Source organism: Lagopus leucura, unplaced genomic scaffold (assembly GCF_019238085.1).
Source record: "Lagopus leucura isolate 7727_CA_CO unplaced genomic scaffold, USGS_WTPT01 Super-Scaffold_100016, whole genome shotgun sequence".
Taxonomy (NCBI): Eukaryota; Metazoa; Chordata; class Aves; order Galliformes; family Phasianidae; genus Lagopus; species Lagopus leucura.
In genome coordinates this window covers 6,438,948-6,454,503 of record NW_024962270.1, presented here as the reverse complement: position 1 = coordinate 6,454,503, position 15,556 = coordinate 6,438,948, and the positions used below count along the sequence as shown (strand labels likewise).

At 39.5% G+C, this 15,556-nt stretch overlaps 1 protein-coding gene across 4 annotated transcripts in view; it reads left to right on the top strand.

The window, feature by feature from the left end:
* Positions 1-15,556, top strand: part of DACH2 (dachshund family transcription factor 2) — a 262,986-nt gene that overhangs the window by 81,433 nt on the left and 165,997 nt on the right. For 2 of the 4 annotated variants that reach the window (XM_042876477.1, XM_042876478.1), the window contains exon 2: positions 1,218-1,292. The exons of the other annotated variants lie outside the window; for them this stretch is intronic. In XM_042876477.1, coding sequence (XP_042732411.1) covers positions 1,218-1,292 — 75 coding nt within the window. The remainder of the gene's footprint in view (positions 1-1,217; positions 1,293-15,556) is intronic. 4 annotated transcript variants of the gene reach the window in all.

Sequence of the window (15,556 nt, the reverse complement as noted above, 5' to 3'; positions counted from 1 at the left end):
TAATAGTGCAGTGTTCTTCAAAGTAGGACATTCTTTGCATGTTTAGCACTGACAATTTCTTCTCTAGTTTCTTTGCCATGAGATACAAGCACTGCTGACTTTTACCACACAAAGCTTACTGTCGCTGTGGTTCTTTCTTTTTTTTCCCAAATTAGGACAGGTCATTCCTTCAAGATGAAGGACATCTCATTCGTAATTACTTATTCTTTAAGGGGAAAAAAAAAAAAAGCATTCCAGATGCAATCAGATGGGAATACTGCTATGCTATCAGGCATATTTGTTAATAAGATAGTAACGTAAGTAGTTAACATAACAGAAGTTGATTTGACCTGGTGATATGCATTTATACAGGGTAAACAAAGCCTGTTGTCTGAGATTTTATTTATAAGGATCTGCTCAAGTGATCCGAGACCCCCCCACCACCTTGTTTGCCTGTCCTGCCCTAGACCTCAGCACATAATCTCACTGTACCGCTGCCCTTTTGACATGCCATTGCCCTTTCCATCAGCGTCTATCCAAAAGCATATTTGTCTAAAAAGGAAACAATTAAATTCCAATCTCATACAGAAAACCTTTACTTTTCAAAGAAAACGTATGAAAGAAGTCTCAGAGTCATACATGACAGGCAACCCTCACTAAATAAGAACCATAAGTCATTAAATTGAATTCAGTTACTGCCAAAGTAGACACCAAGTCAACGATCTCTGTATTTTGCCTGTTTATATAAGTAATGTTATATGCCTTGGTTTTTATTTATTATTTTTCTGTTAAATCCTGTAGTAAGAATACTTTGTAATATGTGGTAAGTACCATTAACATGCAACAGAAATGACAAGTATGATGAGTAAATTAATACAGAAGTATTTCAGGTGTGGAGTCATCTACTCTCAGTAACAAATTACGGTAGGCTACAGAGACTGAATTCTATGAAGATGACAGACATTGAGGGCATCTTTTGCACTTTTCCAGTGTTGCAGAGGGCTCTCAAGTCACCAGGACAGTCCAACTTGTGGATCAGGCTGTCAGCCCCTCTGTTCCATCCATATTTAAAGCCATTGGAAGTCTTACGGCCTTCATACTGAACAAAGTTACCAGGTGTTTTGTAATGCTTTTGAACCAATGCAATTTGTGTTTAAAGGGCTAATGGTTATTAACAGTTGTTTTATCTTTAATGATTGTCTGGTAAGTAGGTAACAATTGTGCATTTTCTTCCTTAGTTTGTTGTTAAAAAATGAAGATGTTTCTAATTTTACCTGTGGAAGAAGAATGTGGGCTGAGTGGCCACTGATCAGGTAATGCACTTTGTCTTATATTTCCACCTGAGCTTAAGAGTCTGCAGCACAAAATGAGGCATGAGCCTAGAGGATGTCTGTGGGTCTTCATTGCAATCCACATTCTGAACGGTACCAAGTTGAAAGCCAGTGCAGACAGATTTTATTCCTTTAGCTTTTTTGGCAAAGGCCTGTTTTTATCAGTGAACTTGTGAACATAATTCCTACCTGACAGAACTTGAAACAGTGCAGTTTTGTCATTAATTAAATTTCCCACAGCTACTGTTTAAGATAGAAATGACTGAAATGACATTTCAGAGTATGTGATGTGTCAGTGACATTTCCCTGGATGCCACTTCACCGCAGGTGGAATTCCCAGAGATTATTGCAGCGCTCTTATTGATGTGGCTAGCTGAATCCCAGCTCAGCCTGATTTTTTTGTTAGGCCTCCGAGTATGTGGGCTTGATTGGTTACATACTCACCGTGTTTGAGAAACTCTAGGCAGTGTCTAACTGCTAACAAGGCTTTTTCTGTCTAGCTGGTTTTGTTTTACTAGTGGTGCATCTTGAATCCTTTATAGCTAATGGACTTGTAAGGTACTGTTACTGCTAAGATAGCGACTGTTTCATCTGGTCTGGTTGCCCAACTCAGTACTGAGAAGCGTTCTAACTCTTGGACTGAGAAATCACCAAGCGCTGGTATAAAGGGAAGCTCCTGTGACTAACTTCACTAATAGCTTAACTGGCCTTGCCACGTGATGCATAATTTTGCCCTTCAGTGGCGTTCTTTCCAAGACCTGCATAGGCTGAGAAATGTCTGTGTGCGCAGTTTATATCTGTAAGGGTAAAAAGAGGTTCAGTTGCACTTCTGTTTGACAGTTAAAAGGACAAAAAGGACTGTAAATGCTTTCCTGTTTGATATTTAAAGCTAAAACAAATTCAGCTAAGTGAATTAAACAAATTGGTCTTAACAACAAGATTAATATTTTTTTCAAGCTGCCTTACTGATGTCTTAATGGAGATTTTATTATGTAATGTTAAGGATGGCACTGAATTATATATTTCTTTGTTACCATCTATCACCTACAGATTTAATTAACCTACTAGATTCGTGTAGGTTTTTATTCCTCTTACAGAATCAGCTCTTCGCTGAGTTGTTGCTGGCAAAAGAAAAAGTTTGCATGTTCTGACCGACTGAATGTCCCTACAAATAGAAATGCATTTTGCTAGTAATAGCTTCTACGAAACAATACTAAACATTGGTGTAGTACATAAGCCTTTTACCACCCTTGAAAACCCAGCTTGAACCTTGAGCTAGTCATTTACATGATGTTTCCTTGGGATTACCTACATTCTTGTCCACTCTGACCTTGTAATTTTGCTCACAGTTGGAAATGTAATGCAGAGTGACTAAGATAATGTTGTTTACACAGACTTTAAGTGGAGTGACATTATAGTCAAGCAAGTGTCACATCACCCAAAGTGAAGGAAGACTTAATTACCATAATCCTGTGAATACTAAAATTCCTTAGCCATGTGTAGCATAATAATGTAATGCTCTGCATGTTGCATTTAATAATGTGAAGGTACTGTATTAACTCTCTGGAGAGATTCTATAGTCAATGTACATCCTTGGTGCATTCCATCACTCACAGTATACCATCTTCCATTAAACATGCAGCTTGCCAGGCAAAACAAACATAAAGTGACTGGACTAGCATCTCTGTTAATCTGGTCAGTATTTGGTGCTGAGGTTTTGTACAGGTGATGCAGTCTGTATTTTATTAAATAACAGGAACAGTAAGGATGAGAATGTAATAAAAAACATATTGTGTCTTAGCAAACATATTGTTAAATGGACAGAAATGTTAAGTACTGCAAGACTTGAACAGCTTCTACCTTAAGTAGTCAAATGAGCCCACCTTTCTGTCAACACTGAATGCAGCAGCTTTATGCATTCAACAGGAATGAGAAGCAAGCTTGTGAATGAGTATGCAATCATAAAAGGCCAATCATGAGCAATTATCATAATCGTTTTATAAAAATGGAGTGATTATTGGTAATACACATTGCTCTTATCCCACTAACGCTTAGTAGTGCACAACGTATTGCATGTCTTAAACACAGATTTCCTAAGAATCAGACTACTTAGCGGCTGGAAGGCAAAACCAGCTATGACCAAGCCCATGTACAGTCAGTAGCTGTTTGCCTTTTATTACTTGAGAGCCCAGGGCTCTTCAGAACCTGCCTGGATAACAGTCTTGTTGCCCGGGCTGTACAGTTCTGTGGTCAATGGCTGACAATAGTAGATGGCTTCAAAAGTGCAGATGAATAGTCCATTTTTTCTTGTTATTGTTTGAAAGATGAGTTTGAATTAGCATTTTAAGGAGACTAGCAGGGGGGATTGTGTGTTGTCATGTAGGAACTGCATTTTTAGATAGCAGTTGGTGTATAGTTAGAAGTTCAGTTTTGATAGGACTGGAAAGCAGTATGAGTGTATAAGTAAAGATGAAAAAACTGGACGTGAAGTCATGTGGACTACTAGTGTAAGATAGAATATAGACTGTAGAGTTGGTGTTGGTTTGCACTGATGCAAATGCTAGTGCTCTGGGTTTGCCGTTACTTACGCTAGCATGTTGCCTAAGCATACTTGCACTCGCTGCCTCTTGGCTCTCTTATTAGAATATGATGCTTTGGAACTGTCACTTGAATATGTGAAACGGGACTAAAAAGCTGTGGATGGCAGAAGCAGCGTTTCATTAGAAACTGCTGTGATGTAAACTAATATTCCAGCCCATGCATTGTTCAGCAAGCATTCTCATCAGCAACAGCGCAGATCAGTGCACGGGTGAATTTTCTTTGCTTCAAGCTGACCATGTTTCCCTTTGAAATAAGGGCCTGGAGCTTTGCCTTGGCACGGTGGAAGCGCAGAAGTGCTGCTGTGCACGGCCATCGAGTGGGCGTGGATGGCTGATGGCACCTGGGAGCGCAGGCTGCCGGCTGCACTGGGGCCCCTGGAGCACGGAGGCCGCAGCTGCACGGCAGGTGCAAGTGCTCCGGCGCTCCCTCTTGTCGAGTCCCCCCAGAGCCACTGAAGGGTTTTAACTTAGTTGGATGTATAATTCTCATTGATTAACAGGAGTTCTGGGAAGGAACACTTTTGTAAAACTGATGATAGGGAGGAGCTGCCTGGGGCAGAGGCTGTCAGATGATCTCCTTTGTGGCTCAGATAGTGCAAATATTACTGAGGAACCAAAAACCCCTTTCCTTTCCCTGAATTCCATGGAGCAGCAGCACTCAAACACAAAACTGTTCAGATTGCTAGAGAGGAATTTTACAGGTCCTGTCTTTTTTGCTATTTCAAACATTTTTGAGTATGCAAGCTTAGAATTCTGTTATATGGACCAAAAAGGTCAGGGAATGTTCCTAAAATCCAGTCTTGCATTTCAGGATTTCTTAAGCAGGTTTCTTTCTCTAGGGTGCAACAAGTTCTGGCTTCACTTGAGACTTCATTTTCTGCCTTGTTATTAGGGACTGCAGAGAATGGAAAAGGATCATTTTGGGAACCATGGATGCTCATCGTGAAGCTCTGGGGAGTGAGTGGTGCTTGGAATTCTGTAAATGCTATCTTGAAACTCGTGCATGCACACACAAAGCATGGATGCGTACGCGTACGTGTGTAGTTCTGTTCAGTTTTAGGGACCACAACTGGGTCTTATCTCAAGTACTCAATAAAGCTTGATGGGAAGTGCAGCATCAGAGGCCAATGAAGTGTCATCACTTGGGCCCATTTGCAAGAGAAAGGCACAGTATTTTTGCTTCAGCAATCACAGCTGTTTGAAAAGCCCACTTTTAAGAAAAAAGGGAACCTACATGTGTAACTTACTGCTTGGCAGCCACACGTGGGTGGATTGGCCACGTCCTGTGCACAGAGCCTGCACTGGGCCTGTGTGCGGGGCTGCGTTAGCAGCCCTCGAAAATTCCTCCAACTGCAAAACTAATTAGTGAAATTAAGTTGAAAATGCTGTAAACAAGTGAAGTTATTATTCATTCTGCACGGCACTACAAATGTGGGAGGACATGTTAAATGATAAATTAGGCATGAACTGCTTTAATCTGTAAGCTGAACATGCCAGCGAAGGGCCTGCATTTGTAATTAGTGTTTGGGGCCGCAGGAGAGTGGTGCCTCTTTTAGAATGGTGACAGGGAATTGATCAGTTTAGGTTGCTGTGGCAACCAGGAGCCCTGCTTGCATTTGCCGCCATTCTGCTATTATGCCGTCCCCGTGTTTAGAAATATATTTATGAACTGTAAAGATAAACTACTCAATAATGCAAAAGAGGCTGCGATGCTCAAATGCCAAAGTGACGGGGCCAAGAGAATGCCTGACTACCCGATAACAAGCTTAAGTGTTCTATGGTTGTCATGACATTTCTTTTACAAAGCAAATGATGTCTGCAGAAAAAATCTTAAAATTAGCCGAAAATGCAAATCTCTTTATGAGGCTGTCACCTCCATAATAGCAGACAATAATTGATGATTTATGAGATGCCACCATAGCAACCAACTCCTTCGGCACCCCTTGGCTTATCGTACACAATAGACTTGGGCTCCTGTGAAAAAGTTTCTGATGCGAAGCTCAGGAGGCCTGCTAGCATCGTGCTCCGTTCGTTCTTACAAAGGAGATTCACAAGCATTGCGGGGATTTTTACAGCCATCAGACAGTTTAAATGACTGAAGTATTGTCAGTAAACACTAATTTGTGGCTCAAGTGACAGTGGTTTCAATCAAAACCTTTTTGAGCAACTAGGTAGTTTTTATTCACTGTTCAAGTTGGAGTGGAGACTGTGGCACTGAGTCTGGGCTGTTTAGCTGACTGTTCCATATCTTTTGTGTAACGTTTACACTTAAAAACATGACTAATATAAATCACCCTGGGTTTTCTTGCCTATTGGTGTCTTAGCTAAACAGAATATTGTCAGATAAATGATGTTTTGTTGGCTTGTAATTTCAGTAACTACAAAAGAAAAGCTTTTGTTTATGAATAATGTGTATTTTGATACCTGATGGTTGGGTACATCTGTGTTCTTCATGAGGAACCAATCCTTTAAAAAAAAACAACTTTTAGTCTTTCCTGCTGTCAATCAGAAAAGACAGTAGAGCTCTACTTATTAGCAAGTTGGGTTCAAGAGAGTTGGGATCTGTAGTCTTGTTTAATAGTACTAAGGAGCGACAAGTTAACTTTTATCAATTTTTTATTTTCAAAGGCCATGTTTGCTCTTTTACAGGTAAATTGAGGTATAAAAAGCTTCATACCACAGGTCTGCCTAACTTTGCCACAGGTCTTTTACTTTTGTACCTAAAAGGTTCAATTTAATGCTGAGGGAAGAAAAAAGTGACATTAGCAACTTCTTATTTTTGTCTTCATAGTTCATTCTCCTCCAATCCCTTCACTAAATAGCTTCCCTTTTTTATTTCAGGTCATTAAAATTTGGAAAAAAAAAAAAAAAAAAAAGTAGTTGGAAAAGTAGTCCAGTGATTAGAAGAAAGATTTTTAGACTTAAGATGTTAATTCTCAGCCTACATCCCAAGATTCTTACTGAGACAATGGTTCCGAAAAAGTAATAGAAACTTGTTTGAATTATGAATTCATGATTTTTCCATTCTTGTCTCACTTAGTCAGGTACATCACTTGGAGCTCAGTTCCAGAACATGGTTTCTGGTAGAATATAGTCTCTCAGTAACTTTGCCTTGTATATAGAGAATAAAGAATAAATAGATGGAAACCCTTCACGTTGTTACTAGTTGTATCTAGGCATTTTTTCCCTTATTCACATTTTGATGTATTTTTCTAGTGTGTAATTTAACTTGTTTCTTGTCATACAGCTTTCTATGAAATAGTTTCCATAGGAGTATTTAAATAGTAATTTTACGTATGTGAGGGGGAAAAAATGGATATATCCTTAAGTTTTTTTTGTTGTTGTTGTTTTGTTTTGTTTTGCAGCTTTGTCTTCCTTGCAGCCCTTCCTTCTAACTAAACAACTTTTTTCTTCGTCAGCCTTTGTTACAAAGCAATACGCAGCAGGGAAAAAAAAAAAAACAACAATCAATCACTTCATAGCATCTACATTTTTATGGATAGTTGGGTCTAAATATTGTAAAGAAAATTCAGAGGGTTAAAAGGGAAGTAATAAATGCTGTTATTTACTGAGCACAGTACAAAATGGTTACTTCTGTTGCTGGACAGTTGAAAATAAAAAACAAAGCAGACCTATTCTTCATGTTCTCGTGTTGCTCTGGTACTGATGTAGTTTCAGAAGGTATCTTTTGTGTCCCTCTGAAATTGCATGCTGTGCTTAAGGTGTGCTCATTAGCATTTTACGAGCTTGTGTCTAGCAAGTGTAGAAATACAGTAAAAATTTTGCAGTGCATTGACTTGAAGTCCATTTGAAGTTGATAAATACCAGCTGTTCAAATAGAAAATTAAACAAAAGCAACTCAAAACTTACTCAGAAGTAAACAGGTGAACAGTATGTAAGACAAAGCAGTTTCCCAAAGGCGTTTTTAGTACATGGTCATTATTTAACTCCTGACTGAAAATAAACAATGCTGACAGAGTGTGTGTTGGGGGGCTATGATATATGAACAGTGTCAGTACTGTAGGCTGATAACCTATAGCTTGACATTCTTATCTATAAACTTTGACAGATACATCAGTTTGTTATTGTCACTTCATTAACTTGCTTCTATGATAGCAAAAGATAATCTTTCTCAAAGTCTAGCTCAGCTAATACTTCACTACCTAAAACGTTTGGAGAAGCGTGAAGATTGTTTTCCCCTCCAAAGGAAAATCTTTGAGTTCGTTACATACTGAGGTAGTATTTCACAATATGGAATGGAATTGTTTGCATATCAGCAACAGACGATAAACTGTTTTGTCATGTTGTTTGTGCCAGGAACGTCTCATTAGGCTCTCTTAAAAATATATACAGCCAGGGAATGCAGTTGTGGCTGCTTGATCTGAACGCTTGCTTAATAAATTAATATTTTGGTCTTGTGATTTTTAATTGGAAAATAACAGCTGTTCCTACTTGGAACTGTCTACTCTGTCTTCTGGCAGTTTGCAGCGGAGCTGCAGCAAGGACTTCCCAGAGTTTCCTGCTTGTTCTGTTCCACCACTGCTGTCCTGTCGCTGCCACAGGGGTGAGAGGGGATGGAGCTGGTGCAGCAGCAGCATCACAGGATGTACAAAAGCTCTTCTGACTTACTTTTTTAAAACTTCTCTGTTTACTTCACAGTATTAGTGTGAATTATACTACCAAATGAATGTTTTTTTCATGTTCTCTGAAATGATTCTTTAATACTTGGATCTGAAACTTAATCTGACATCTGTTGCATCGTGTCTTGCCAGACTTCAGCTTAAGTCCTTGCCCATCCACGTTATTCTTAATGATGTGTTTTTTTTTTTTCAAGACTGCATGGCTATGTCAGCCTTTCAGTGAAGGAGCTATGAAATGACTCTGTAAGTGCTCACACATTCACTCCTTTGGGCAGTGCTGAAGGGCCATAATGCGACACAGGATGCAAGTCTAATAGCAACCTGAACCTTACCTAGCTTTGGGATGTTTTTGTTGTCTCTATGGTGGTTTGAAATATCAGCTGTCTGTCTGTCTGTAATTCCTTGAGGTTTTTTCAAACGCAGACCGAATTCCTCAAACTGCTGGAAGTCCGTGGCCAGCATCACCCACAGTGGTCATGCAGATCGTGGAGTGGCCTGACCTGCAGTCTGGGCTGATGGCACCTGTGGCTGTGCTTTCCATTGGTATTGGCTGCAACGAAAATATTTGAGCTGTGATTGTCTACAGAGACTGCCTGAACGCAGCTTCAGGTGCCTGTTTTCTCCCTGGGCCTGGTTTATTTGTCCCTGCTCACAACCAGGTCTGCGTCTGTTGCTTTCAGGGAAGCATAAGTGATATCAGTGAAAAATCTTTCAGTGTAACATTTGACATCTCTTCTAAATAGGAGCTAAATGTTCTTATTTTAACCAAATGCAGTCTTAGCGTGGCCTAAAAATGTAAATTAGTAGAGAAGAAGAGTAGCCCGGTTCACTGGCTGTAATGAAATACGAGGAAGGCAAACTCGTAATTCCATTTTAAGCAGGTAGAATTATGTAGTATGTTGGTAACTGAGCAAAGTAGAATAAGAAAGATGGGAAAAAAAATACAACAATGGATATTAACATTGTCACATATTTGTAATCAGTACTTTTTTCTTGTATTTTCCAACAAAGGCTCGGGCTCCATCTGTATCTCTTGCTGCATCAGTTCTTTCACAGCTGCATTGCAGACATGCTGCCACGCAATTTTTGGTATACCCTTGATGACTTTTACTACTTTATCATGGTGTCAGCTGCATGACAGCAGCAGTGTTCCTGGATCAATATTATATTATGTCATTTTAGGCTGTGAAAAAGAGCTGTGTAAAACTTTTAGATTTGTTTCTTTGGAAATGTACTACTGAAACTGAAAAGAGCCTGAAAATAATCGGAAGTGGTAGTGAATGAAAATGAAAAGGGTGTGAATGAGAGATGTATAAAGGTATAGGAAAATAAGAAGGGGTTCAGTCTTTGAGGTGCAAGGGGAGAAAAGATAATAGTGCTTTGAAATCTTGATTTTACCATAGTGTTTAGAGATCTTTAACACAATGTATGTAAGGTTATTGTACCTCTGAATGCACTGTGCTTTCAGTTAAAGTAATATGCCCAGTCCGTTACCGGTTAATTATGCTAGAAACAGTAAGTTTATCCCTACACAATTATTGGAACTCTCCTATCCATGTTGTTCAGGAGCTGCTCATTCATTGTGCTGTTTTGTTTTTTTTCCCCTGTACAGCTTCTTAACAAATACAGCTGGTAATACTAGAGGTGGCTAAGTGTGTTCACTTACCTTATGAAGTTGTTGAAGCATATGCTCAGATATTAAGTTGCTGACATAGTCACAAAGATTTTAAATTAGAATCAGAAGGGAATGGCAAAAAAAAATTGAACGTTAATACAGATAGCATCAATGGGTCAAGCATTTCATAATACTTGACAAAAATTGAACCAATAAACAACTGGCTGTGACATCCTGAGAGATCTAGACAGGCTCTAGAAGTGGCCCAGGTGACCCTCTTGAGGTTGAACAAATCTGAGTGCAAGGTCTTGCATGTGAGTCGTGGCAGTACCCACTATCGATACAAGCTGGGGATGTATGGATGGAGCACAGCCCTGCTGAAAAGAATCAGGGGTGCTGGTGAATGGCAGGATGGACATGAGCAAGCACTGTGTCTTGACAGCCCAGAAAGCCAACCATATCCTGGGCTGCATCCAAAGCAGTGTCACCATCAGATTGAGGGAGGGGGATCCTCCCCCTCTGCTCTGGTGAGACCTCATCTGGGGTACTGGTGTCCAGGTGTGGAGTCCTCTGTTCAGGAGAGGTGTGGACCTGTTGGAGTGCATGCAGAGGAGGGCCACCCACTGGTGGAGCAGTAGGTTCGATGTAGAGAAGTTGGATTAGGTGACTTTAGGAGGAAGTTTTTTGCTCAGAGGGTGGTGACGCACTGGAACAGGTTGCCCAAGGAGGCTGTGGATGCCCCATCCCTGGAGGCATTCAAGGCCAGGCTGGATGGAGCTCTGGGCAGCCTGGTCTGGTGGTTGGTGACTCTGCACGTAGCAGGGGGGTTGAAACTGAATGATCATTGTGGTCCTTTTCAATCCAGGCCATTCTGTGATTCTATGACTTCTAAGGATCCCTTCCAACTCAAACAGTTTTATGATTTACAGAGTTAGAAGTAGGTGATTATTGTTGTTGTGGTTAAAGCTAGTAACAGAAACACGCCAATAGATCAGTTCCAGATTACCTTGAGTGTGTTCTAATCCAGGGAATGCTGGAATATAAATTAAACAGAAAAAACTGTGGTGTATGATGATGATGTATGGTTACAAAAGATAGTTATTCAGGGCGTTTATACAGCTAGAATATTACTGTAAAAATATTTCTGTAAACATTACAGGATACGGCTTTTTCAGAAAACAAAAGCAACTGAAAAGGAGCGACATTGCCTTACAAAACATGCCGTGCTTTTGCTCAGGGGTCCAGGCTACGAGGGCAAAGAAATGAATATAAATCTATTTGCAGTTTAAAGGACAGAGTAGTTGCAGTAGTAGGATAACATTCTGGGTTTGTACCCAAATACTGCTCTTTGTTTAGATGCGATAAAAGTAAATTCTCAGTAAACTTTTTTTGAAGTCTAGCTACTTAAGCTATAGTCTGTGGGTAGTTTACCTGGTCTTTTGCCTTTCCATGTGCAATTCCTATCAGTTACTGCAGGATTAAGATTTGACCTAAGGATTATAGCACGTGCACAGATTGTAGGGTAAGATTTGGACGAGTACTTCCTGTCTTATTTTCCTCCTTATGTTAGTCAATTTTTTTTAGCTTAAAATATTGCATTGCCCTGCTCAGAATGAGATCTTGGACTGTTTCACTTTGTTACACTAATTACATCCTGTGTTTAAAGTATAGTTTGTAGAAAATATAAAAAGAGGAGATACTCATTTTCATTTTCCCGTCCTATTCCAAGGGCAAGTGAAAAAGGATGATGCTTGTTAAGAAAAGAAAGGGTCTGATTTTAAGGGCTGCAAATCAATCCGTGGGATGGGATTTGAAGCGCTGTCAGTGGAAGGAAAGTGTTTATAATAACTAAAATCCCACGTGCTCATAATTGTGCACATAGCATCTAATTATGCCAATTTCCCTGTAGAGAAGAAAGATAATGATTCTGAAACCTTGTTGGTTTTTTTTGGTTTTTTTTTTATTATTCTTTTTTTTTTTTTTAAACATGCTTTTATTAAAAAGGAAAAGGAAATCTGGTCTTTGCAGTAGTTTCTACTCTTCCTCGTGTGGGAACTTCAGATAAAATAATGGCTTCCTTTACACGGTTTGTACATCATTACAAGTTGCCGTGCTGCATTCTGTTTCACACAGGCTTTCTGGAAAGCATGACATTTTCTGAGGATATATTTGGATAACTTCTTGATGTATCTCCCAGAAACTAAGTTGGTGTGCTCTGGAAATGTACACGCTTCTATTTCCCCCCCTTTTTTCCCCCCCTTTGTTTCCCCCCCCTCCCCCTTTTTTTTTTTCCTTCTTTGCCAGCTAGGAATACATATTCTAGATCTAATTTTCTGTAGAGTTGCATGCATTTGCCAAAGGTTTCCAAATCTAATTTAAGGAAAAATTAATTCCTCAATACTTAGAACAGGAGAACCGATGTTCTCTAAAAAAACAGGTATCTGATGAATAATACGTATTGTATTTTATGCAGTCTGAAGAAGTGATGTCTCAATTCCTGCTGCTCAGTCCTGTGCAAATTACAATATTCTAGGTTTTCATATCCTGCTGAAAACATTGAATTCATGCCATGCTGTTGTTAAAATATTGTTACAGCCTTTTATACAAAATGACCACTCTGCCGACCACAGATTGTAGTGAGACCCATAATAGGTAGCAGGCAGACAGTGAGAAACATTTGTTGTATTTTCAAAATTGGTTTGCAGTGGTCAGCTCCAGTAGAAGGTAGTTCACAAGGAACCACAAACATTTCAATTTTCTCTCTCCAAATGGTAATTTTCGTAATAAAAAGTGAATTTTAATGACCAGGGAAAACTCATTTGAAACAAAGAAAGCCGTCTGTTAGTTTTATTTTGATTGACAAGCATGCCAGGGATAAACTGTTGGCTGACACCAGAACGTGCCTCATCAGAGCAGTCTACAATGTCCCCAAAGTCAGCCGAAACGTTAAGTAACATAGAGCATCAGGATCTTGGAACGGTTTGAGCGACAGGAAACAAACTGTTTTTTGTTTTTCATTTGGTTTGTTTGTAGGTACAGAAAAGGAATCTGGTGAGTGTTTACATCTTCCCATGACATTTTGCACTAGCAGTGTTGCAAACAGATTACAGAGCAGAATATTAAATAAATACCACAAAAGGAACTCCTGGTTTTCAGTTTCCCCTGTGCTGAATGACAGTAATCCTCTCTGACAAAAGAGGGTTATTGCCATTAGTTAATCCTTTTATGTAGTTCCCTCAACAGCCTGTAACACACGTTGATAAAGACTGGGAAAATGAAAAATGTCAAATTAAGAGACCACTCAGATCATCTTGACCATAAGGGCATAGCAGAAGTAACACAGATCTGGCTATCTGCACCTGCAGAGTATTTAATGTCTGGATCTCAACTGAAATGATGCGTTTGGGCTGCACGATGCACACAGTTGTTAGAATTCCCTGCTGGCTGCTCTTTGTCCAATGAAGTGATGATTTCAGTCACCTTCTGCGTATGCATTGTGTGTATCAGCTTGAATGCAGGAAGGTAACAACACAAAGAAACATGTTTAGGCTATTTCTCATATGCTAAGCCTTTGTGGGGCACGTTAGGGGAAATCTGCAGCGTGTACAAAATCTTAGCTGAACTGTGGGTGTGAAAAAAGAGCTTTGAAGAGTGTTCACATGTTATGTTTTGTCACGTCCTCGCAGTCATACTGAAGTTGTAGGTCATGGGTGAGGCAATTACTTTTTTAAACTTCTTAGTTTTAAAGAAGCATTCACAGATAGATTGGCAAAGTTGGGGCTTGTTGTGAAGCAGTTAATCAATCTTGAATTAATTTACAGTTATAAAAGGAGAGTTCTTGTCTATTCGGGCGGAAAGCTTGTTTCAGGAGCCTCGTCTTCCACTGCTGCCTTCAACTTGTAGCTAATACTTCATTCAGATGAGTACCATTGCTGTTAATCATCTTCGTTACCATAACGAGGAGAAGGCAGCTGCTTTTTTGATCTACCACTGCTGATTTACAACAATACTTCCCGATAAAGTCACTTCACATGAGGATGCTTTTAAGCATCTCTGCTATGACTGTTATACAGAGAGAGAAGTTCTAATCCCATCTGGTGAGGCTGAGGGTGTTCCTTTGCTTACATTATGACTTTTTAAACTTCATTAAAATTGGAGTGATTTGAAAGTGCTTTCCCTGTTTCAGAGGCTGTAAGAATTTTTTAAAAATGTGCAAATTTGAATGAAGTGTCAGCAGAACAGAAGTATGAGCTCACTGTTAGTGCAGGAGAGACTCATTTCTCTTTCTGTTTCAGTGTATTTCAGTGCTCTTCAAAAGGAAGTACAGGGGTGGCAGGAGAGACTCAGGTATTGGGTTCTCATGTCATTTTTTCATATCCTTATCCATCAATTCTTCTTTGGTAGCCAATATTTTTCCAACTGATTTTCAATAATCTTAAGCTATAAAGAATTTTTTTTTAAATAATTGCTTACTGTTCTCAATATAGAAGCTGAACATTAAAAACACATTCAGTTTTGAATATGTAAATAACCTTTAAGAATATTTGGAATGATCATTTCCAAATGGGATGTGTCTTATGGCATCCGGTGTAATGGCATCTGGAGTAATCCACTTGGGAGCTCTTTGGGCTTTCCAGTAGAAGTGTCTCAGCGCTGTTCTTTCGGTTTGTTCTGTTTCCCAAGAAGCGTGCATCTTGGTAAGAGAGGCAGTTGTTTTCTAGTAATCTAACCTATCTAGTGTCAAGGTGCATTTTTTCACGGTACAAGACTTACTTTAATCACTCTTTAAATAAGCCTATACTCAATACCTGTGGCTCATAGTGCTGCTGCTTGGAGTACAGCTAGCCATTTATTTCTAGTCATAGCAATTGAAATCCAATATTTATTCATTTACCACTCAGTAATGTATTTGACAGACGTCTTGAATAACTGAGTGAATTGCTGTCTTTAAACTCATAGCTTTTTTTTTTCTTTTTCTTTTTTTAGTTCACAGTAGCTAGGAAGAACTTGGATGATAAAACAGTTATTATAACAACAACAGATTAATGTTTTTGAAATGGTGCTTACTGTTGTGGTTATTGCTGCAGTTAGATTAAAAAAACAATAATTCAAATTGATGCTGAATGAACTGTTACTGTGGGTAAGATCAGTAAGTGGAAAAGTCAGCCTCATAGTGCTCCCTTTACAAAGAGAACTGCTCTGGGAGCTGGGGAGCCATCTGAGGTGCCTGCTTACATCAGTCACTGCGGCCGGTTTGCTGCATAGCGCTCTGAGCAGAAGCCACGTGCCTCTCACTTGTTTGAATGCAGCACAAGTGTCAAGGTGCTGTTCTCCATAAGGTCTGCAGAGTATACTCAGGGTCTGCACATGGCAAATGGTAATGTAAATTCA